This window comes from Hyperolius riggenbachi, chromosome 4, assembly GCF_040937935.1.
Source record: "Hyperolius riggenbachi isolate aHypRig1 chromosome 4, aHypRig1.pri, whole genome shotgun sequence".
Classification (NCBI taxonomy): domain Eukaryota; kingdom Metazoa; phylum Chordata; class Amphibia; order Anura; family Hyperoliidae; genus Hyperolius; species Hyperolius riggenbachi.
This window is the reverse complement of record NC_090649.1, coordinates 184,896,745-184,919,614: the sequence shown is the minus strand read 5'-3', so window position 1 is coordinate 184,919,614 and position 22,870 is coordinate 184,896,745. Positions and strand designations below refer to the sequence as shown.

Genomic DNA, 22,870 nt, shown 5'->3' with positions numbered 1-22,870 from the left:
AGTAACTCCGATCACGATAGTCTGCAAAGGACTTAGCTAGTCAAACTCCACACTGAAGTAGTAGCCTTAACCTTTCCCTTATTGTTCCTGGTGGCTGCTCAGCCTGCCATGAGATTCTACTCAGACATGCAGGAAGATTTACCAGCAAAATGTCAAGTCTGCTTTATAAGTTGTTTTTTTTAGATAGCAAATACCTGTCAATAGTATTGTGTATTCGAATCAGTCTGCTGCATGTAGGATTTTTTTTTTTCTCACCACAAGCAGCAGTTTGATTTCAACAGGCTTCGAATCACCCCTAGTTGAACCAAACCCTTAGAGAAAACTGCTACCGGTATTTCAAAAGGAGTAGTCATTGCATCAGTGGTACATTTACCTCCTCCAACAAATGCATGATACCTCGAAGCAAAACTACGGGCATCAAATGTTGGAATCATATTTTAAAAAAGGACACACTTTACACTTGGGAGGGCGGGGCCTGTCAGACAGCTGCACGAGGAGGATTTTTGATAGATTTGATGCTGAAATCTACTGGATATCGCTGGGCAGATTTGATCTATGGCCAGATCAACCCAGTAACTGCAGAATTACAAATTCCAGCATATCTTACTTGAAAATATACATTACTCTACTGAATTTCTTTTTTCTATCCTTTGTACTGGTTGAACTCGATGGACGTGTCTTTTTTCAACCAAAATAACTATGTAACTATGAATAATTTTAGTTTTTGCCTCGATATGGGCTTTAAGAAATTTGAATATCTTATACACTGATGCTCAAAAGAATTAAAACATTTATCTAGCAGCTTCTTTAAAATGAACAGGAAACAAAACACATACTAACCTCACCGTAGATTCTAAATGTTCCGCTGTCTTCTTCTAATTCAATAGCTGTAATACCCGGAACTTTTCTAGCTTGCTGGATATTATTTCCATGTGTACCGATTGCCAGCCCCATTAAATCTTCTCGGACAACAAATTCTTCATGAAACGCTGCTGCAAGTTGCTTTGTACACTACAAACAATGTGAAGTGGTTAGCTACATATGATTAAATACATTAAAGGATGACCGTGTCTAAAATGAAATAAAAAAAAACTCGCTTGTCAATCTCCTCTTTATCCATAAAGGGAATCTGTACGATCCTGGCTTTTAATCGCCAGTTTTAGGCAGGGTTTACTAACAAAAATCATATCCGCTAACCAGGAAGTTAATTATCTATCTAGTTACAGTATACTACAAGTTTTTATTACAGTGAATTATCTGCACTCAGTTCCCAGCATGTGGCAGGCAGCGTCCTTCCCCCTCACAGAGCTATGCGAGGAGTAAAAGCACACAGGGCCTGGAGAGGGCGTGCATAACTTCTCCCTATGACGGCAGAGGCAGCACAATCCTCCCTGGGTCGACAAAGCTTGACAAAGAAAAGATGATTAGATATATTAGAGAGTGCAACTAGAAAAGGCTGCAGTAATCCAGACCACATTAGAACAGGTATAGGTACTTATATAAAAGAAATAAGGCTGAAAATTGTTACATAGTATCTTTAAGGACCACAGTGTTAAACCCCCCTAGTGACCAGGCCTTTTATTCCCCTCCCTCATCTGCCTATCACAACGATCGGCTGTAATAGGCTTCAGCCTATCACAGTGGATCACTTTTGTCCCCCCAGGGGGACAGCAGTGTCACACGGCTGTCCCCAGTACAGCGCCGCTGCCTTAGATCGCAGCGCTGTACCAGTACTATTAGATGGCGCTGCTGGGAGACTGAAGGCGGAGCTCCATCAGAGTGGAAATGCGCGCGCGCTCTTCTGAAAAGCCCATTCCCATTTGTTCACGCCAATCGGCGTGGAGCGGTCCTGGGGCTACCGCACTGCTCATGCCAATTGGCGTGGAGCAGTCAGCAAGAGGTTAATACAGAAAGCATAAGAAACTACTAGTTGGAGGTTTAGCTTGTGCTGCTGAAAAATAAAATGGCTTTGGTGTACACAGGAGGAAGAGAAACAGGAGCTCAGACATTTCTCAACCATTTTCACCTTTTGGACGTGTCTTTCACGTCCAAAAAGCTGCTGCTCTGCGCCGGTGCGCTCCCGTGCCGCCCCCCCCCCCCCCCCCCCCGGTAGCCCGGAGTTCAATGAATGGGAACATTGGTCCCATTCATTGATCTAAGTCCCGGTAGGAAATCAGACAGCTTCTTTTCAGATGCTGCGGTCTTTGAGGAAAAAAATAATAATAATAATTACGTCCTAGTTCCTGTAAGCCAGCGTGCTCGCTCAGAATTGAAAACAAAACAAAAACAATCACTGTGGCCATCTTGTTGCCAAATAAAACTACATGCACATACATTTTTATTACAAAAAGACAAAATAAATTACATTTAAAATTAACTGTTTACCTCTCACACCCATACCAAATACTCATTGTATGCAAAAAAAAAGGGTCCAGTGTGCATGGATCCTCAATGTGAGTTTTATGTTATATTTTGTGATTGAAATTTAATAAATGCATAAATATCCAAGGAAGTCCCGCTACACCAAGAGGTAGGGTGAAGTAGAAAAAATACTTTATTGTAAATCCATCTTAATCCATTACCAGCGTACAAGTAAAAAGCTCACGCGTATTGGAGCAATGTGTGGCTCCTTAATCATAGCTTGCCAAGACAGGTGTTCATACAGATTATATAGGATACAGGACCACACCCTTAAAGGTGTGAGTCTTAGCCTTAAAGGTACAAGCATCAAAAAAGCTAAAAGTGGAGTATACCACAATATATAAATATAAAACAAAATCTGCATAAAAGCACAATATACTGCATCAGATTATAGCAACCTGTCATACATAAATGTAATAATAACATAGTATCTGGACAAAATGCATGACTATTAAACAGGGAAGGGAGGCAAGGATGAGCAAGAGAAGCAAGGGATGCAAAAAAAAAAAAAAAAGGGGGGGGAAGCAAGGGATGCAAAAAAAAAAGGGGGGGGAAGCAAGGGATGCAAAAAAAAAAGAAAAAAGGTGGGGGGAGGCAAGGGATGCAAAAAAAAGGGGGGAGCAAGGGATGCAGAAAAGAAAAAAAAAAAAAAAGGGGGAAGGGGGGGGGGTTGCAAGCAGAGAAAGCAGGCCCAGTTTATATACACATATATGTGCAACACATCAATGTATTCATTTATCATAGAATGTATGAAGGTCTAATCGGGAATTTAATCCCAAGGGGGAGCGTGTCCCCAATTTCCAGATCCAAAAGGCCTCCCGCTTCAATAACTTGCCATATAGGTCTCCTCCCCTTAATGAGGGTGTTACTCTTTCTATACCTTGGAACCTAAACCCAGACATATTGCCTAAATGGACATAAAAAAAGTGCTTGGATAGACTAGATGCGTGCGTAATAAAAGTTTTGTTCTTGAGACATCTCCCGGCACCATTATAGTGCTCTGAGATTCTTTGGCGAAGAGGACGCGTGGTGCATCCTACATATTGTATCTCACATTCTGTGCAAGTGACTAAATATATAACATTATAGGTCTGACAGTTAATATACTGTCTCATATCATAATTGTTGTGTCTGGAAAGTGAGATAATTTCTCGTGTCTGGTCATGATCCCTACAATATCTGCAGGTACTATAGCCACATTTATACGAACCTATATGTGTGAGCCATGTAGGTTTAGGCCTATTTGTACTCTGAAATAAACTGGGAGACAAGGTAGTTTCACAGAGTAGGGGCACGCCTTGAAGAAAAGCCACAACCCTCCTTCAAAACAGTATGAAGTTTAGGATCCGAATGAAGAACAGGCAAATATTTTTTAATAATATTGACAATTTGGTTGTATTCCAGACTATACGAGGTAACAAAACCAACCCCTTTATTATGTTGCCTGTTCCTGCAACCGGATCTGGGAGTAAGTAAATCTGACCTTGTCTTAAGTAAGACCTGATCTCTTGCTCTCAAGACTTTGTCCTCACGATACCCGCGATCACGAAGTCTTGATTGTACCAAATCCAGCTCTTGCTGCAACATAGCCGGATCAGAGCAGTTTCTTGCCGCTCTGATCATTTCCCCATATGGAATTGATTGCAGTGTATGTCTCGGATGACAACTAGTCGCCAATAGTAGCGTATTGCCAGCACATTCTTTTCTAAATGTTTTGGTTAATACCCTCTGTGATGTAGCACAGCCACTCAAATGGAGATCCAAATAGTTAATCTGTGTGCCATTATGGGACATCGTGAAGGACAGATTTAAATCATTGTCATTACAATAAGTAAGGAACCCGGGTGAATCACTTTCAGGGCCCCTCCACACCAGCAGCAGATCATCTATATACCTAGCGTACCAAAACAAAGAATCAGAAAAGGGGTTGCACTACCCAAAGATGCGGAGCTCCTCCCACCATCCCATGTACAAATTGGCTAGGGATGGGGAGAATTTGGCTCCCATAGAAGCTCCGCATCTCTGGAGATAGTACACCCCATCAAACATAAAATAATTTCGACTAAGTAGATGATCTACCGCTAGGAGGAGAAAGTCACAAACGGTGGATGTAAATGACCCATATTTTCCGATATGAAAATCTAGAGCTTTCAGAGCCAACTTATGGGGGATGGAAGAATACAAGGAAGCCACATCCATTGTAACCCAGACAAAGGATGGCTCCCATTGCAAGGGTTCCAAGCTTGATAAGAGGTGCGTCGTATCCCGCAAGAAGCCCGGTAGACGACGCACCAGAGGTTGGAGGCACCCGTCCACCCACTGTCCAAGACGCTCCCCCAAGGAACCAATGCCGGCCACTATGGGACGGACCTTGGGGGGTACATCAGATTTATGGACCTTAGGTAGATGATGGAAAATGGGCGTGACGGGCGCCTCCACCAAAAGATAGTCCCTTTCCTTCTCACTGAAGATTCCCAATGAAACCCCCAGATTAAGGAGCTGTTGAAGCGCAGTCTTAAAGCGACCAGTCGGATCACTAGACAGAGCCTCATAGGTGGTAGTGTCCTCTAGTTGGCGTAGTGCCTCTTCTCTATAGGCAGCCGCATCCAGGACCACCACAGCCCCTCCCTTATCTGCACTGCGAATAACTATCGCCTTATTTTGGAGGCATCAAAGTGCCTCCTGTTCCTGCCACGTTAAATCAGAGGTCGCTCTATTGGCTCTCTTGATCTGCACAAGTTCTTTTTCCACCAAATCTTGGAAAGTGTCCACGATTGGTGTTCTGGTCCGGATGGGATAGAAGTAGGGATTGGAGGTGGCCACGGGGATTTAATAAATGACTCCCTGTGTTTTTGGAACTAACAGTCTGCATTGTGGTTTATCCCTTGATGGTGGCCAGGACCTATTATTGTTTGAGCACTGGTGACTGCAGGCGAAGACAGGAGATTATAACTTACTGCGCTGAGGAGTTTATATATCTGGTCTTGTTATTCCATTGTGGAGTTCCTCTGGCAGCGGACTATATTGTTTCATTACTGCGCTCATATCGTTCTACAGTATATTGCATCAAGTTTAACAGTGTGCTGACCATTTTCTAAATGGAGGACAGAGAATTGCATTGATCACAGTGAACAAACAGGACGCAGGAGAGGAGAAAGATGAGTAGACTACACAGGAGGCAAGTATGACCTGCGTATGTTTAAAAGAAAACCTGAACTGAAAATTAACGGAGCACTTTCGCGAAATTTAAGCTATTGAAATTACTTAAGTAGCATGTTGGTAATAGGAAGCGCAACACATTAGATAGTGTTTTTGTTTACAAATGTCTGCTGGATAGGATAATTTAAAGAAAACCTGAACTGAATATTAAAAGTCAAAACATACACAAGTTATACTTACCTTCCGTGTAGTCTACTCAATCTCTTTCTCCTGTCCCGCGTCTTGTTTGTCCACTGTGATCAAGTGAATTCTCCATCCTCCCATTTTGAAAATGGCCATTACCCCATAACAAATTTCTGATCAGCACACTGTTAAACTAACATTGACCACTTGAGCCATAGGGAAAACATGGGCATGACCTGGCACATCAGTTGTCCTTTCAGCTATAACAGACAGCAGCTGATATATTTCAGTTCTGAAAAAATGTCAGAAGAAAATGGTGAGCTTCTGAGAGGAACTGATGGCAAGGTAACTATGTAATGTTCATTTGAAGTTACCTCGTGTTTAGTTTTTTAAATAGTTTTACTCAGTTCAGGTTCCCTTTAAAGCACACAACGTCAGTAAGGCCGTGTCCCACTTGAACTGAAAACTGAATTTTTTTGTCCGTTCTCTGCTCATCACAAAACTGACTGCGGTCATTTTATACATATGAGCTTTTCACATTTGTCAGTTTGTAATTAGATTCATTGCAGTAAGCAGGCCACACGTCCGTACAGTCAGTGATAATCCCGGGCAGGCATTCCCCATACAGCCTATGGTGGTAACGCATCTACCCCGGGTTCCAACAAAACCACAGTGGACACTATGCTGTACGCTCGTGATCCGGCTGCAGATGGGAACTGAGCCTAAAGGCAAGCAACATACTCTTCTGTTCAGTTAGGCTGTGATAACAGCGGATCTCTCTTCCCTCCTTGCTGTGAGAATAAAGCCTGTTCTTGTAATGCAAGCTCAGTCAGCAGCATTGTACAGTTATGTGCTGTGGACATTATTGGGTAAACAGGCAGAGACTGGATTCCACAGCACATATCAATACACACTTTTGAACCTGCATTACTAGAACAGGCTTTGTCAGCAAGGAGAGAGCCATCAGCTGTCATCACAGCCTAACTGAACAGTACAAAAGTTTATTGAATACCATAACACATTAAAACCATTTAAAAATACATGAAAACATGAACAGCCACCACAACAATAATCTGTTGGGAGATCTCCCCACAGATTATTGTTCTGGTGGCTGTTCATGTTTTTTTTAAATGGTTTTAATGTGTGTTATAGTGTTCAATAAACTTTTGTATTTATTTATACAAGGTGGTGCAGCCGCATGTTTTTCAGGATTTCTGTTTCTTTCACTATTTGGGTTTCTCTGTAACCCTGAGGCTAGCACACCTCAGCATTGGGTGGTGCGGATCATTTCATATTTTTTGCAGCCTAACTGAACAGAGGACATTGCTGTCCTTACTGATGCCAGGATCTGCACGTGTGCTATAAATTAACCTATCCAGCCGACTTTTTAAACAAAAAAAAAAAAAAAAAACACACTACTCTTCCTATTAGAAATATGCTACTAGGGTAATCCCAGTAGCCTAAATTTCGCTGTAGTGTCGCTTTAAAAAGGATACGAGGCCCCCCCAAAAAATGCATCTTTACATACTTGCGGCTTCTTCCAGCTCCTAGAAGTCTGTCCCTTGCAGCAGTTCCAGTATGTCCGCCAGTCTTCTGCTGTCCCCTCCAGAGTGGCCTGCGACCGACCCGGCCAGCGGCTTCTGCACATGCTCGGGTGCATGCACCACTTGCGCTCCTGGAGCCAGGAGTGTTCTGTGCAGGTGCAGAAATGCAAGCGCACCTGCAGAAGCCACTGACCCGACCGAGGCAAAGGCTGCTACAGAGCGGGGCTACAGAGGACAGAGTGAGAGCAGGATTGCAGCAAGGGAAGAAGCGTGCTGCATCTTTAAGTACCCTTGTGAGACACCCGTACAAACTATTTTCTTGACAGATGGCCTTCAACTAAAATGGCTGCCTTGACAAAGTTCAGGCTGGCGTGTGTACGAAGATTTATTCAGTTTTTTGTTTTGATTGGCCACTAATTGGATTATTTCTGCATTTAATGATTTCCTGTAGTCTTGCTTAGTTTTTTTCGACATTTTACTTACTTCTAAATGTTTGGTGGCTTCTTCATTTCTTGACATGAGCATCAGCTTTGTGCGAATACTGCGTAAGTGCATGTCACTTAGTATATTTACCCGCTTCACTGTTGCTTCACTGGCAGACTTCAAATAAAGACAAAAAGTTGAGTGAAAAAAAAATGTGTATGCAAAAAGTACTGCAATCTTTTAAAACAAGTAGTTTACTCATATTTGTAAAATAAAAAAACTTTTGAATACACACACACACACACATATACATATATACACACACACACATATACATACACACACACACACACACACACACACATATATGCATACACATACATACACATACATATATACATACACATACATATACATATACATACAGTGGAGGAAATAATTATTTGACCCCTCACTGATTTTGTAAGTTTGTCCAATGACAAAGAAATGAAGTCTCAGAACCGTATCATTTCAATGGTAGGTTTATTGTAACAGTGGCAGATAGCACATCAAAGGGAAAATCGAAAAAAACCTTAAATAAAAGATAGCAACTGATTTGCATTTCATTGAGTGAAATAAGTTCTTGAACCCTCTAACAATAAAAGATTTAATACTTAGTGGAAAAACCCTTGTTTGCAAGCACAGAGGTCAAACGTTTCTTGTAATTGATGACCAAGTTTGCACACATTTTAGGAGGAATGTTGGTCCACTCTTTGCAGATCATCTCTAAATCCCTAAGGTTTCGAGGCTGTCTCTGTGCAACTCTGAGCTTGAGCTCCCTCCATAGGTTTTCTATTGGATTAAGGTCCGGAGACTGACTAGGCCACTCCATGACCTTAATGTGCTTCTTCTTGAGCCACTCCTTTGTTGCCTTTGCTGTATGTTTTGGGTCATTGTCATGCTGGAACACCCATCCACGACCCATTTTCAGTTTCCTGGCAGAGGGAAGGAGGTTGTCGTTCAGGATTTCACGATACATGGCTCGGTCCATTTTCCCGTTAATGCGATTAAGTTGTCCTGTGCCCTTAGCAGAAAAACACCCCCAAAGCAAAATGTTTCCACTCCCATGCTTGACGGTGGGGACGGTGTTTTGGGGGTCATAGGCAGCATTTTTCTTCCTCCAAACACAGCGAGTTGAGTTAATGCCAAAGAGCTGAATTTTGGTCTCATCAGACCACAGCACCTTCTCCCAGTCACTCACAGAATCATTCAGGTGTTCATTGGCAAACTTCAGACGGGCCTGCACATGTGCCTTCTTGAGCAGGGGGACCTTGCGAGCCCTGCAGGATTTTAATCCATTGCGGTGTAATGTGTTTCCAATGGTTTTCTTGGTGACTGTGGTCCCTGCTAATTTGAGGTCATTCACTAACTCCTCCCGTGTAGTTCTAGGATGCTTTTTCACCTTTCTCAGAACCATTGACACCCCACGAGGTGAGATCTTGCGTGGAGCCCCAGAGCGAAGTCGATTGATGGTCATTTTGTGCTCCTTCCATTTTCGAACAATCGCACCAACAGTTGTCACCTTCTCTCCCAGCTTCTTGCTAATGGTTTTGTAGCTCATTCCAGCCTTGTGCAGGTCTACAATTTGGTCTCTGACATCCTTGGACAGCTCTTTGGTCTTTCCCATGTTGGAGAGTTTGGAGTCTGCTTGATTAATTCTGTGGACAGGTGTCTTTTATACAGGTGACTAGTTAAGACAGGTGTCCTTAATGAGGGTGACTAATTAAGTAGAAGTGTCTAACCACTCTGTGGGAGCCAGAACTCTTAATGGTTGGTAGGGGTTCAAAAACTTATTTCACTCAATGAAATGCAAATCAGTTGCTATCTTTTATTTAAGGTTATTTTTTTCGATTTTCCCTTTGATGTGCTATCTGCCACTTAAAATAAACCTACCATTGAAATGATACTGTTCTGAGACTTTTCATTTCCTTGTCATTGGACAAACTTACAAAATCAGTGAGGGGGGGGGGGTCAAACATACATATATATATATATATATATACATATATATACATATATACATACACATACATACACATACATACACATACATACACATACATATACATACATACATATATATATACATATATATATATACATATATACATACATATATATATATATATATATATATATATATATATATATATATATATATATATATATATATATATATATATATATATATATATATATATATATATATATATATATATATATATATATATATATATATGGTTGAAGGTTCATATTGGCAGGCGTTCACAAGTCAGGAACTCCCTGCATTTGGACTATAAGATGCAGTGACTTTTCCCCTCTTGTAGTCCAGAAAATACAGTGTGGGGTGTGTGTTGTGGGGTGTGTGTTGTGGGGTGTGTGTTGTGGGGTGTGTGTTGTGGGGTGTGTGTTGTGTGGTGTGTGTGGGGGGGGGGGGTTGTGGTGTGTGTGGGGGGGGGCGTGGCGTGTGTGTGAGGGTTTTGTGTGTGTGTGTGTGGGGGGGGGGTGTGTGTGGTGTGTGGGGGGGGGTGTGTGGGGTGTGTGTGTGTGGGGTGTGTGTGTGTGGGGTGTGTGTGTGTGTGGTGTGTGTGTGGTGTGTGTGTGTGTGGTGTGTGTGTGTGTGGTGTGTCATTTGAAAGTATGCCCATAACTAGGCTATTATGTTCAACACTAAGATTAAGAGTAATATATAGATACAGTATAATTTAAAAATATCTGAAGCAATAAAGTTCATTTTAAATACATACCCACGTAGGGGGAAAGTTCTGGTTACCACAGAGCATTCTGGGTCATCAATCCACCCAGTCATTCCCAGTGGAAGTCACCAGCCTTGTGTCCCTGAATACTTCAGCAGAGGAGCGCATTTTTGGAAGAAATCAGTGGTGAGAGTACTTCCAAAGGCTCCACAAGCAGTGCCGAAGACCAGAAAGAACAAGTAACTTGCACCATGAACTGGGCATGAACAGGATGGAGCGAGGACCGGGAGGGTTCTATGGCAAACCGGAACTTTCCTTCTACATAGGCATGTGTGAAAAGTGAAGTGATTTTTTTCTGCTTCATATTTTCTTTAGGCATACAAAGAATGGTATAAACATTTTAATTTTAGATTAAAGTTGTCAAATGATTAGAATATTACTGCCCCAATCCAAAGCATGTAACAGTGTACTGATAAAAAAAGGGTATAAACTCACCAATATCATTAATTGATTAGATTCTGCGTTAAAATACACTCGACATGCTCCTACGGCTTTCTTGAACTCTTTATGTACACTTTCACTGGCACACCTGCAGAAGTTAAAATCATATTTTAAACACTACCAATGGTTGGATGGTACCTTAACTCAAAGGCACAGGGGGGTTCACAATCTTTCTTCACTAAAGTCAGCTGCATTTGCTTTAGAACTCATCTTACGGCTTTAGTAACTTGGGTCACACTCCTAAACTATGCAGCCAGAAGAGTTAACACCGGATTTAAACAAACACAGAACATTTATATCACGCTTTTCTCCTGGCGGACTCAAAGCGCCAGAGCTGCAGCCACTAGGCCGCACTCTATAGGCAGTAGCAGTGTTATGTGAATGTTTACCGTTCAAAAAAAGGAAAAGTCAGATACTCACCTAAGGAGAGGGAAGGCTCGGTCCTAATGAGCCTTCCCTCTCCTCTCCCGGTGCCCGGTCCCGCGCAGGATTACCGTGGCAGTATTCGACCAGTTCGGTCAAATACTGCCACTTCCGCATGCCGAAGGGAGCTTTCGGAAGCCTTCGGGAGCACTCGGGCTCCCGATGACGCGGCCGCTCCATACACGCATGCGCGAGCGCCCTCTATGACGCGCTCACGTAGTATGGAGCGGCCCGTCTTCGGAAGCCCGAGTGCTCCCGAAGACCTTCGATGTCCCTGCGGCGGCGGACGCGAACGGAGGAGCCAGCGCAGCACCGAGGGCCCCGGGAGAGGGAAGGCTCATTAGGACCGAGCCTTCCCTCTCCTTAGGTGAGTATCTGACTTTTCCTTTTTTTGAACGGTACCCATTGGCTTTAAGGACTCTTGCCCAAGGTCTCCTACTGAATAGGTGCTGGCTTAGTGAACAGGCAGAGCCGAGATTCGAACCCAGGTCTCCTGTGTCAGAGCCCTAAACCATTACACTATCCAGCAACTTTCAATTTACAATTACTAGGTCACTGATTGAGGCCTCTTTTCGACAGTTGATAGGCCGTGAAATGCCTCTCAAACTCACAACTGCTTGCTGCTGCCTGGTAACTGCTTGCTGAGCACACAGCTCAACTCTGTGGAAAAGAGGACTTAGAAGGTTCAAAACAGGGAGCCAGAACTGACAGTGAAGTAAATAAGCCAAAGTACCCATATACTCTCAATTTTCAAGGTACCCATATAATCTGTCACTGTGATCGAATCTTCCCAAGATCGGTGTCCCAACAGGCAGAGTATGGTTTGCAGCATTAACCTTGTAAACAGTAGAGAGCAGATCAGAAGCAATTTCAGATATTTCTGACTTATCGAATGTAAAAATTATAATAGTAGGCATTGAGCTTAGAGCAAAACATTTAAGTACATTTGAAGTCAGTCAGTACATGAAAAGCCATAAATTTGAATGATAGAAAAAAAAAAAAAAAAAAGGAAAAATAGGCCTTTTAAAGGGATTATGATACAATTGGTTTAGTGTTCCTTGTAATGTGGACTGGAAATTCTCTAAGTACTAAATACAAGTGGCGAAAGTAGTTTGCTACTTTCATGGACTTCAAAATCTAAAAAAGTGAATATTATTGTTGCTGTAATATTATTGCTGTGAATATTATTGTTGCTGTAAAAGCTGCATTGCAGACCTAGTTTCCCAGCAGTCATGGTCATCCACAGAGTGAGGCCGTCCATTTGACTATATGCATGAGAAAACCATCAGATGTCATTTTAAATAGAAAAAAAAACACTACTGTATTAGCACCCCACTTGCGAACTGCTAACCAAAAGCTGAGACCTCATAAGCAGGTCATACACACAGATTTAGCAGAATCCCCTATCAAAATAGCTTTAAAGAGAACCTGAGGTGGGTTCTAAGAATCCTATTAGCACACAGAGGCCGGGTCTGCATATCCTGCCCAGCCTCTTTTGCTATACTGCTCCCCCTAGGCCCCCCTGCATTCTGCTGTCCCCCATAAATCACACAGCCGTGCTAGAGACACACAGTGTGTCAATAGCCAGCTGTTCATCTACACTGACTCGCCGCTCCATCGCTTCCTCTATTTCTCCGCTCCCTGCCTGCGTCTCTTTCCTTCAATCAGCGGGGAGGGAATGGATGCAGGTGGGGAACGGCGTCATACAGGAGGCAGGGGGAGCGTCAAGAGTGACAGTGTAGATGTAAACAGCCGGCTAGCGATGTCGCTAGCATGGCATTTGATTTATGGGGATAGAGCGCAGAGGGGGCCTGGGGGAAGACAGTATAGCAACAGAGGCTGGGCATTATATGCAGACCCAGCCTCTGTGTGCTAACAGGATTCTTAGAATCCACCTCATGTTCTCTTTAACACTAAATGTATATACCATTTCATCTAGTGTGGCAAGATAGGTAACAAACAATTGCTTACTGGAAATGGTTAGTGAAATACATAAAGTTAAACAGTAAGAAAGCAAACCCCTCTGAGGGCCCTTTTCCACCTGCAATCGCTAGCGTTCACGCTGAACGCTAGCGATTGCTGAATCGCAAAACCGGCGATTCCCCCGACGTTTGCGGCCGCGATTTTGCTATGCTATGCACTGCATAGCAAAATCGCGGCAATTATCGCTCCGCCGCGCGTTCGCGTTCCCGACAAAAGCGAATCGCGGTAGTGGAAATGACCTACCGCGATTCCTATGTTAAAAAGCAAACCGTAGCGATTGTAAAATCGCTAGCGGTTTGCGGTTTTGCGATTCAGCCAGCGCAAACGCGCTGGTGGAAAAGGGCCCTAAGGGATACTTGCTTCAGGATCCTAATGAGGCTTCCCCCGTACTGGCTATCCCAACGATGGAAGCCCTTGAAACCACAGATGACAAGGATGTCAGCAGTGGCGCAGTAGTGCCTGCAATATTTACCTACCTCGGCTCCAGTGCAGGCGTGGTAGTGGCTTTACGTGTATTTTGATCAGAGCCCATTCAGAAAGCAGCTAATGCGCCTGCTGGATCGCGGTAGGTAAATATTTACCTCCCCATTGTTCGGGGGATTCCCCCGATTGACTGCCCGGATGGAGGACGACAGGGTAAGCTTCATTAGGAACCAGAGGCGTCCCTGGATGAAATTATCTTCAAGCCCCTCTAACATAAGTAACTTCCTTCAAGAGGAACTGTTGCGAAAATCTTAAAATTTAAAACACATACGAATAAGTACATTTCTCCCAGAGTAAAATGAGCCATAAATTACTTTTCTCCTATGTTGTCACTTACAGTAGGTAGTAGAAATCTGATATTGACAGCAGAAAACAAAGCAAGCGCTCACCAACATGGGCCGCAACTGAATGACTCATCACCTCATATGCACCGCTTAAATAGCTCAAATGCACACTCAGCAATCAGACAGATGCAAAACATATGCAAAACTAAATACTTACCATGCAAAACAGGATAGCACAATGGGTGCTGCTAGCCTGGTGATTTTTATTGTAAAAAATATATACAAATTTACAATACAATAAATAATAAATAATAAAGTTTAGTGACCAAAAATGGTCACATAAGTCAAAGAAAATTGCATACATCTGCATAAACAAACATTTCGTACAGAAAATATGTACAACTCATAAAGTCAAAAATTGACTGTAATGCGTTTCCGCACATTCTTTGAAATCTATATACAAAGGGACTTTTACGCCCAAAACAAGAAAACAAATCTGCCTTATCACAACAATCATTTCCAAGGAAATCTTGTGTCCAAAGAACATCCATAAGGAAGCATTGATCCTGAACAGGAGAATCATGCATTCACTACATCTATACGACGCAAGACTAGACGACATAAACCGCCACCCTGCACCAACCCACTAGTGACCAAACACCAGACATGTAACAAGACGTAATCATGCAGCAACCCACTCACACCAGGAGGGGTAACACACACGAGACAAAAATATTCAAAACTGAAACAAGACGAAACAAAGAACCCCCAAGTAAGCTGGAGGGAAGACTTCAGCTATGTCTGCGGCCGAACATAAAAAATATAGGGAAAATACTCAAAATCTAGGCAGGGTGGATTAAAGATATAGGAAGCCCACCCAGGAAAGACAGAGATGAACTAAGGAGGCCTGATATTCTGCCAAGCAAGAATCCAAGCACTCCTGCCCAACCTACGCCTCTCCGAGCACCGAATCCTGGACACCTCACCAAGAACATTGTTCACCACCACCTGGACAGGGATGGATTTTTGTCTAATAACTAACTGACACCGTGCTAACCATGTGTGCTGTCTAATAGCTAAACTGACTAAATATAAAGTGCATAAATCATAACCCTGGTAGGACCTGAATACTCCATATGCCCACTCAGCGTAACTCAGACGCTCCAGAAAGGGGATACCTAGGATCCCACCCACCTGTTTGCACACCTCTATATTAAAGGGACAATGAAGTAAAAAGTGGTCCATGGATTCCTCGACACCACCGCACTCCTCACGAGGACATCCACGTGTATCCACATTCAAGTACTTAACATTGCTCCTAACATAGAGCTTGCCATGGAAGGAAAGCCAAGCAATATCCCACAATTTATTTGGAATGCGTGGGGAATTAATCATCCTCAAAACCTCTTCCAATTGCACGCTTGGGCAGTCTTTTAAGTACAGTGAGACATGAAAATGAGAGTATCACTCGTTTCGTTAGGTCACGCCTCCCGACCGATTTGACATCCTCCACCGTCAATCCCCACTGTCTTAATTTTTTCAAACACATGACAACATAGGCCGGGAGATAGTCACGGCGAGACCCCAGACTTTTCACTGAGCCACCGCTTTCCCAACTCGTGAGTGAAGTCCCAAACCAGGCTCGAAAAATGCCTACCCAACCAGGCGGGTCCTCTGCAAGCATGCTACCAAGATTGTGTTTAATAAACAGCAGAGAAAAGAAAACAATTGGATTGACCATATCTAAGCCACCTTCCCGTTTGGTTTTGTAGGTGATGTTCCTGCGCATAATGTTTAATCTGTTTCCCCAGAGCATCTGAAAAAACAGACCACAGATCCTCGTATACAGAGATTGGGGCAAAATTGCGACATAGCTGACGTAAAGCAATATTGGAACCAGATGACTCTTGATCAGGTCCACCTTTTCCCTGAAGGTCAAAGACCAATTCTTCCAGCGTGCTACTTTGGCATCGACATCATCTAGCCTACACACCCAATGCTAGCCTGGTAGTTACAGAACTGTGAAAACAAAATATAGGTAGAAGGCTGCGCATCCCTGACCCAATACTGTACAATTGAATGGTTAATCGCTGTGGCGCACACCGCCCCCCCCCTGGACTAAAATGTACGCCCGCATCCAAACAATGCAATACTGGTCTATGGAGAAATTTTAGCTTGCATGCAAAACTATGATGGAAGCTAAAATTTCTCCATAGACCAGTATTGCATTGTTTGGATGCGGGCGTACATTTTAGTCCAGGGGGGGGCGGTGTGCGCCACAGCGATTAACCATTCAATTGTACAGTATTGGGTCAGGGATGCGCAACCTTCTACCTATATTTAGAAATCTGATATTACCGACAGGTTTTGGGCTAGTCCATCTTCATGGGGGATTCTCAGCATGGCCTTTAGTCTTTATAAAGACATTCCCTGAAAATGATTAATACAAAGATGATGGCCAGCCTCTCCCTGCTCGCTGCACACTATTTTGGCAGTGGGACGGAGCAACTGCCATTCGCTAAGTGCTTTTAAAAATAAAAATTACCTGAGAAACACCCCCCCCCCCCCCCCCATGAGAAGATGGGCTAGTCCAAAATCTGTTGGTAATATCAGATTTCTACTACTTACTGTAAGTGACAGCAACGTAGGAGAAAAGTAATCTATGGCTCAATTTACTCTGCAAGAAACGTACTTATTTGTGTTTTAAATTTTACAATTTTCTCGACAATTCCTCTTTAAAAAAAAAAAAAAAAAGTACCAAAGGTAAAAATGACAGAGCCTGTCATGATGGTCTGTCATTTTTACCTTAGGTACTCTAAGCCAAATAAGCCACTAACTGAACGAACAAAATAAAAAAACCTATCGCCCCATGTGCATACTTCTATTGCTTCTGAATAATGTACGCGTTCATTACGTGCACAACATAGCAAGACCCTTCTCTATCGGGATCTGGCAGTTGCCAGCACTAACGTAGCCCTTCAAGCACACACTTCCACGTGCAGCAGTTGTGGTATTCTCTGAGACTGTAGCTAGCCAGCTATTGCAGTCCATTTACTTTACACACGTAAAGCCAGTATAGGAGGCAAACCAGGAAGAGAACGGAGGTAAAGGTGTTAGCGTCTTGACACAGCAGGAACATGTGCTGGATTTCGCCTAATTAGTGCAGTTCAGTACTTTTATTAAAGACAGAGCTGCCTAAATTGCATTTAAAAGGAATATCTATTTCTCATAGCTCTTGCATGAGATGCACCGAACTCAAGATAGGGCAGTAACAACGTGAAAGCCTCAAGAGTAAAACTTTAAAGAGAATCTGTATTGTTAAAAATCACACAAAAGTAAACATACCAGTGCGTTAGGGGACATCTATTACCCTCTGACACAATTTCGCCACTCCCCGCCACATTAAAAGTGGTTAAAAACAGTTTTAAAAAGTTTGTTTATAAACAAACAAAATGGCCACCAAAACAGGAAGTAGGTTGATGTACAGTATGTCCACACATAGAAAATACATTCATACACAAGCAGGCTGTATACACCCTTCCTTTTGAATCTCAAGAGATCATTTGTGTGTTTCTTTCCCCCTGCAGTTCTCATGCACTGAAGTTTCAGGCTACTTGTTTCTTCCTGCAAACAGCTTTGCCCTTGTCTGTAATTCTTCAATATGTGAAAGCCCAGCCAGCTCAGAGGACGATTTATCCAGCTTGTAAAAGATGAGAGAAGAGAGAAGCTGCTCTAATCCTAAATAACACACAGGCAGTGTGCATAGAGGGGCCAGAAAGGGTGAGTTCATAGCAGAACCACAACACTGAAGAACTTGGCAGCCTTCCAGACACAGGCTGACAAGTCTGACAGGGGAAAGATACATTGATTTATTACGGAGACTGTGATAGCAGAAAGTGCTGCAGTAAGCCAGAACACATTAGAATAGCTTTTTGAACTTGTAGGATGATAAAAAAACAGGATGCAATTTTTGTTACGGAGTCTCTTTAAAGAGTAACTGTCAGGCTGCAGAAGCTAATTTAAACCTCTATTCTCCTGTGTTAAACAGTTTAGAAGGAAGCTCAAAAGCCATTAGTGAAGATAAACATTTCAGTTACCTTTGATGTGTGCTTATCTTAAGTCTGTTATAGACCCATAAAGACGCAAGCCGCAGCTAAACTGCAAAGCATTCTGGGGCCCTCCCCTCGGCTGCTAATGAGACGGTACAGGAGCTTCTAATCAGTCCAGCGTGATAACACTGATAAATCTCGGGCAGACTACACTGCAGGAGTCAGCTATTGTTCCTAGCCACATGGCTCATTAATATTCACTGCACACCGTGTTGTTCAAGAACTAGCTTATCTGTGATCAGAAGCAGGCAGGAGATGACGACACATTTGGCTTCACAAACATGGAGCCTGCCATAAGCTGTCAGGAGCATCTATCTCTGCATATACTATATACAAATTCTGTGAAATCCAAACGTGGACAGTGAAATGCATATGTAATGTAAGTACAGCCAATCTTTAGCTACTGATATATGTGTTTATTTTCTCTGAGACCCAATACCTAACAGCTCCTCTTTAAGGTTCAGATCACTGTTTAGGCTAGATGATACATTAAGATACATTTGTAGGTCCAAAAGGATTAAAAAAAATAAATAATAAATCAAAAGACGCCTCTGGGGGCCAATTTTTAGTTTATATATACACCTATTGCTTTCAAATATCTGGGGTCAGAATTGTGCTCCCTTTTAAAGTGCATGGATATTTTTTTATTCTTGCTCTTGATATTTTTGTACACTTAATTTTTAGCCAAAGATGTACAAAAATTTTAAAAAACAAAAAAAAACAAAACACTACTGACGCTTGTAAAAATGTAACTTCTGAGGCAATTTTACCCTCACATTTTAGAAACAAAGGGTACAATTGAAAAGAATAGGTAAAGCTCAGTATATTAAAAGATAACTCACGCTTCTCTTAAGTCTTCAGGAACGTCCACCATGCATTTAAAGAAAGAATTCTTTGTCACAGGCTTGTTCTGATTTACAGGTCGAAGCCGTTCAAATGTGACAATTTCGTTATAGGTAGCATCGCAAGCAGCATATTCAATAACATAAAACTATAATACAAACGAAAAAGAAAAAAGTTCTGTAACATTTTTAATTCATTTATAACAAAATATATTTTCAAAAACCTTCCACACATTTCTATGCACAATGGCTAAATTAAGTTTTCTCCAATGGTGCTCACATGGCAATTTTTCCTAACAATTGTGTCCCATTTTCAAGAGGATGAAACTGAAATACCCTTACACACATGCAGCAATGTAAAAAATATATTTCCCCTTACATTGCAATGTGTACATGAAGCTAAGCAAAGGCCACAAGCCAAACGGTTGAGGTTAAGATTAAAATAATTAAGACTGACTGCTGTGTGGTCAAAAACTCATAAAATGGAAATCTGAGATGGAAAACCAGTGCAGCTTCACTTACCTGGGGCTTCCTCCAGCCCCTAGAAGTCCATCAGGTCCCACGCTGCAGTTCTGTTGTGCTCCAGGCTACAGATGTCCCCTCCAAAATGATCTGTGTCCAAAGCTGGCATCTTCTGCACCTCTTGTGATTGCGACCATGTGGCAGTGAGAATTCCACGCTGGCGCAGTTCAAGTCAGACATGAATAGCGCCAGTGCAGAATGCGCTCAGCCGCAAGGGCACAGTCACGTGAGGCACTCAGCGCGCCCGCACAGAAGATGCTTGTGTTCTTTACCTCGGATTTCCTTCAAGGCGGCCATTATCGATTTTTCCTAGAAATCTCTGCTGCACACTATTTCCGATTGATTTTTGGATTAAATTTATCAAGTCAATCGCTTTAGAGGTGTGTGTGTGTGTGTGTGTGTGTGTGTGTGTGTGTGTGTGTGTGTGTGTGTGTGTGTGTGTGTGTGTGTGTGTGTGTGTGTGTGTGTGTGTGTGTGTGTGTGTGTGTGTGTGTGTGTGTGTGTGTTAAGTGGCCTATGAGGAAGAGGGAAGGAAGATTCAAAATCTGTAGGATTCAATAAGATAGCTCTCAGATCACAAGGTTATGAGAGTGATCTGTTGGCCACATTGACCAGTGTATGGTGAGACTTAGACTGGGTTCACACCATGCAACTTTCCCATCTGATCGATCAGGAATTTCCAACATGTCAAAACCGCTTCCGAGAAAGGGATCGATTTTGAAAGCAGTACTTCAAACAATTGCCAGGATAGTGCCATGTTCTATGCCATAATTCAAACAGTTATACACACACATACTTTGAGGTGGTTTTCCTGGACTCCAATTTCCTTTCTACTCTCTTCCTTTTTCCTCTTTGCCCCCTTCCCATTTGTTCTGGCCCTATCCCCTCCATCCATCCCCTTCCTTGTCCCCCCTTTCGTTTCTCTCCCCCCTTTCCCTCATCCATTTGTTCTCCTTCTTGCTCCATCCCCCTCTTCCTCTTGTCCCCAGCTCCTTTTCTCCTTCCCTTCCTTTCTTCCCTCTCTGCCCCCCTATTCCTCCCCCCCCCCCTTTTCTCCCCTGGTCCTCCCCTTTCTTTCTCCTGTCCTTCCATATTTTCCTATTGCCTCATTTCCGGGACATGTAGACTCCCCCCCCCCTCCCCCTGTCCTCCCTCTTCTGTGTCGATGTCCTTAGTTTACATCTCCAAGGTCCTTTAATGGGCTCTTGGTGCCCTCTGCCTGCCGTGCCTCTCTGTGATCCCTTTCCATTTCTGGACTGTGGATAGATAGATAGATATACATTTATATTTCGGCTTATTTTTACTTTTTGTATGGGTACTTAATATTGTGTTTGGGTATGTGATGTGGCGACCCGTCTGTGGATGCGTCTCCTCTAACGTTTTGAGGTCTCGGTCCGCCGGCATGGGTCCCCACAATGCTATGGGTTAAGAAATTAACCATTTTGCCATTAATATATATTTTTCGTTAGGTTTTTTCCCCCTTTGGCTTTCAATGTCTAAGGGGTGTGTTTACTTATATGTTGATTAGGGTTCTGTTATATATTTTTGCATGACGTGCGGCCGCTCCGCTTTGATCCGCCCGTTTCCCCTCCCCGTCCTCGTTATTGGGCGACTGTCTCTCTCCTGGCTTCCGGTTTGTGCTGGCGTGGCATTTCTGGGTACGCTGTGATTGAGCGCATTTGCGCTCCGTAGATCCGCCGCCCACACGCCCACGTGTTTGCTTGGTGGGCATGTAGCGGTGACGTGGTGGGGTGAGCCGGCGGGCGGGGCGGCGCGGCCAGGCTCCACATTTATAGACGCTGTAATGGCGTCTAGATACTACTTGCGCTGTCTGCCTTTGAAAAGGTCGCTAGTTGCGGCGAAACATGTCAGGCCTTCCTGACAGCGTGTTTTCTCCTCAGCATCACTCCACCTAACACCATCAGGAGCCTTCCATTACCTTGCCCGGACACCTTTGACATGGGACTGGTAACTATGTGGCATCACTGATATCATTACATGCTTCATCCTGCTGACAAGCTGCTTCAGTTTCCCTGCGATTGAGGGACATTTTTTCTTGCTTCTGCTGCATGCGCTTCCATATATGCATGTGCTGCCACCATGTGCTCTACCTATCAGGATCATATTGACAGATGGTCTATTGCCCTGTAATGGAGGGACACTAACCATAGTGCTTACTACATGTGCTTGTTTCATCTGCATCTTATTGACAAGTTTTCATGCCCTGCGATTGGGGGATTTTTGTGGACCATTTCTGCACTTTTTCTCATGGTTGTGCCTCAGAATATGTGCAATAACAATCTTATGATGGACTTGAAATCTATAAGCCACCTGAATTCACCATGATAAACTGTCAGCTATACCTGGTCATGTCCACATGTTGCTGGTTGCTCTAATTTTATCTGCATGCTGATATTCATCTATTACAACTGCTGCCATTAACATCCATCACCAGTGTGCCAGTGGACACCATTTACGGGCCCTGTATCCCATATTTCTGGAATTGGACTTCCTTTTTTGACATTTTGTGGGGGACTGCAGCCCCCTTAGGTTTGGGTTGTGCTGAGGAGGAACATATATCTATTTATTCATTTATATGGGGTTGTCTGTGTTTTAGGGGGGTTTATATGTAGATGTCGTATATATGTGATTTATTATAATAAAGCAATTTTTTACTCTTTTTCATGCACCAGAGAGCTAATTCTCATTTCTTTTTTCTTTTCATTACTTCAAACAATTGATCCCAGATCAGACGTATTAAATTAATCGGATGGAAAATTTTGAGTGAATCTAATGCTAGGTACACACCATACATTTTTCTGGCAGATTTACTTGCCAAATCGATTATTTCCAACATATCCAAACAAAAAACGATTGGAAAATCGAAAACAAAATAAAAATTCAGATCGGACAAGTTGAAAATAATCGATCTGGTAGGTAAATCAGCCAGAAAATTGTATGATGTACCTAGCATAATGGGAAAACTGCATAATATGTACCAGGCATGAGCTTCATATTACATAACCAAATTAATGTTTTTACGTTTTCTAGTAGGCTGAATTTTTGAAACATGTTTAAAGGACTTACGAGGCCAGGAAATCAGAAAAAAAGTTAGCTACCTGCTTCAGCTTGTCAGGCACGGAGGACGCCGTCCGCGCCCTCCGTGCCGTTCCGCCGGGTCCCTGCCGCTCACTAGCCCCCCTAACGGTCCCCGACCGCGCGGCCCGGGTCGGGCTCTCCAGCCTGTACAAACAGGGC

The 22,870-nt window shown here is 43.0% G+C and overlaps 1 protein-coding gene across 3 annotated transcripts in view; it reads right to left on the bottom strand.

Annotated features, from left to right (window-relative positions):
* The window catches only part of FXR1 (FMR1 autosomal homolog 1), a 103,996-nt gene that overhangs the window by 22,746 nt on the left and 58,380 nt on the right, over positions 1–22,870 (bottom strand). For all 3 annotated transcript variants that reach the window (XM_068281078.1, XM_068281079.1, XM_068281080.1), the window contains 4 exons: positions 19,091–19,239; positions 10,961–11,054; positions 7,791–7,907; positions 841–1,011 (listed from right to left, as the gene is read on the bottom strand). In XM_068281078.1, coding sequence (XP_068137179.1) covers positions 841–1,011; positions 7,791–7,907; positions 10,961–11,054; positions 19,091–19,239 — 531 coding nt within the window. The remainder of the gene's footprint in view (positions 1–840; positions 1,012–7,790; positions 7,908–10,960; positions 11,055–19,090; positions 19,240–22,870) is intronic.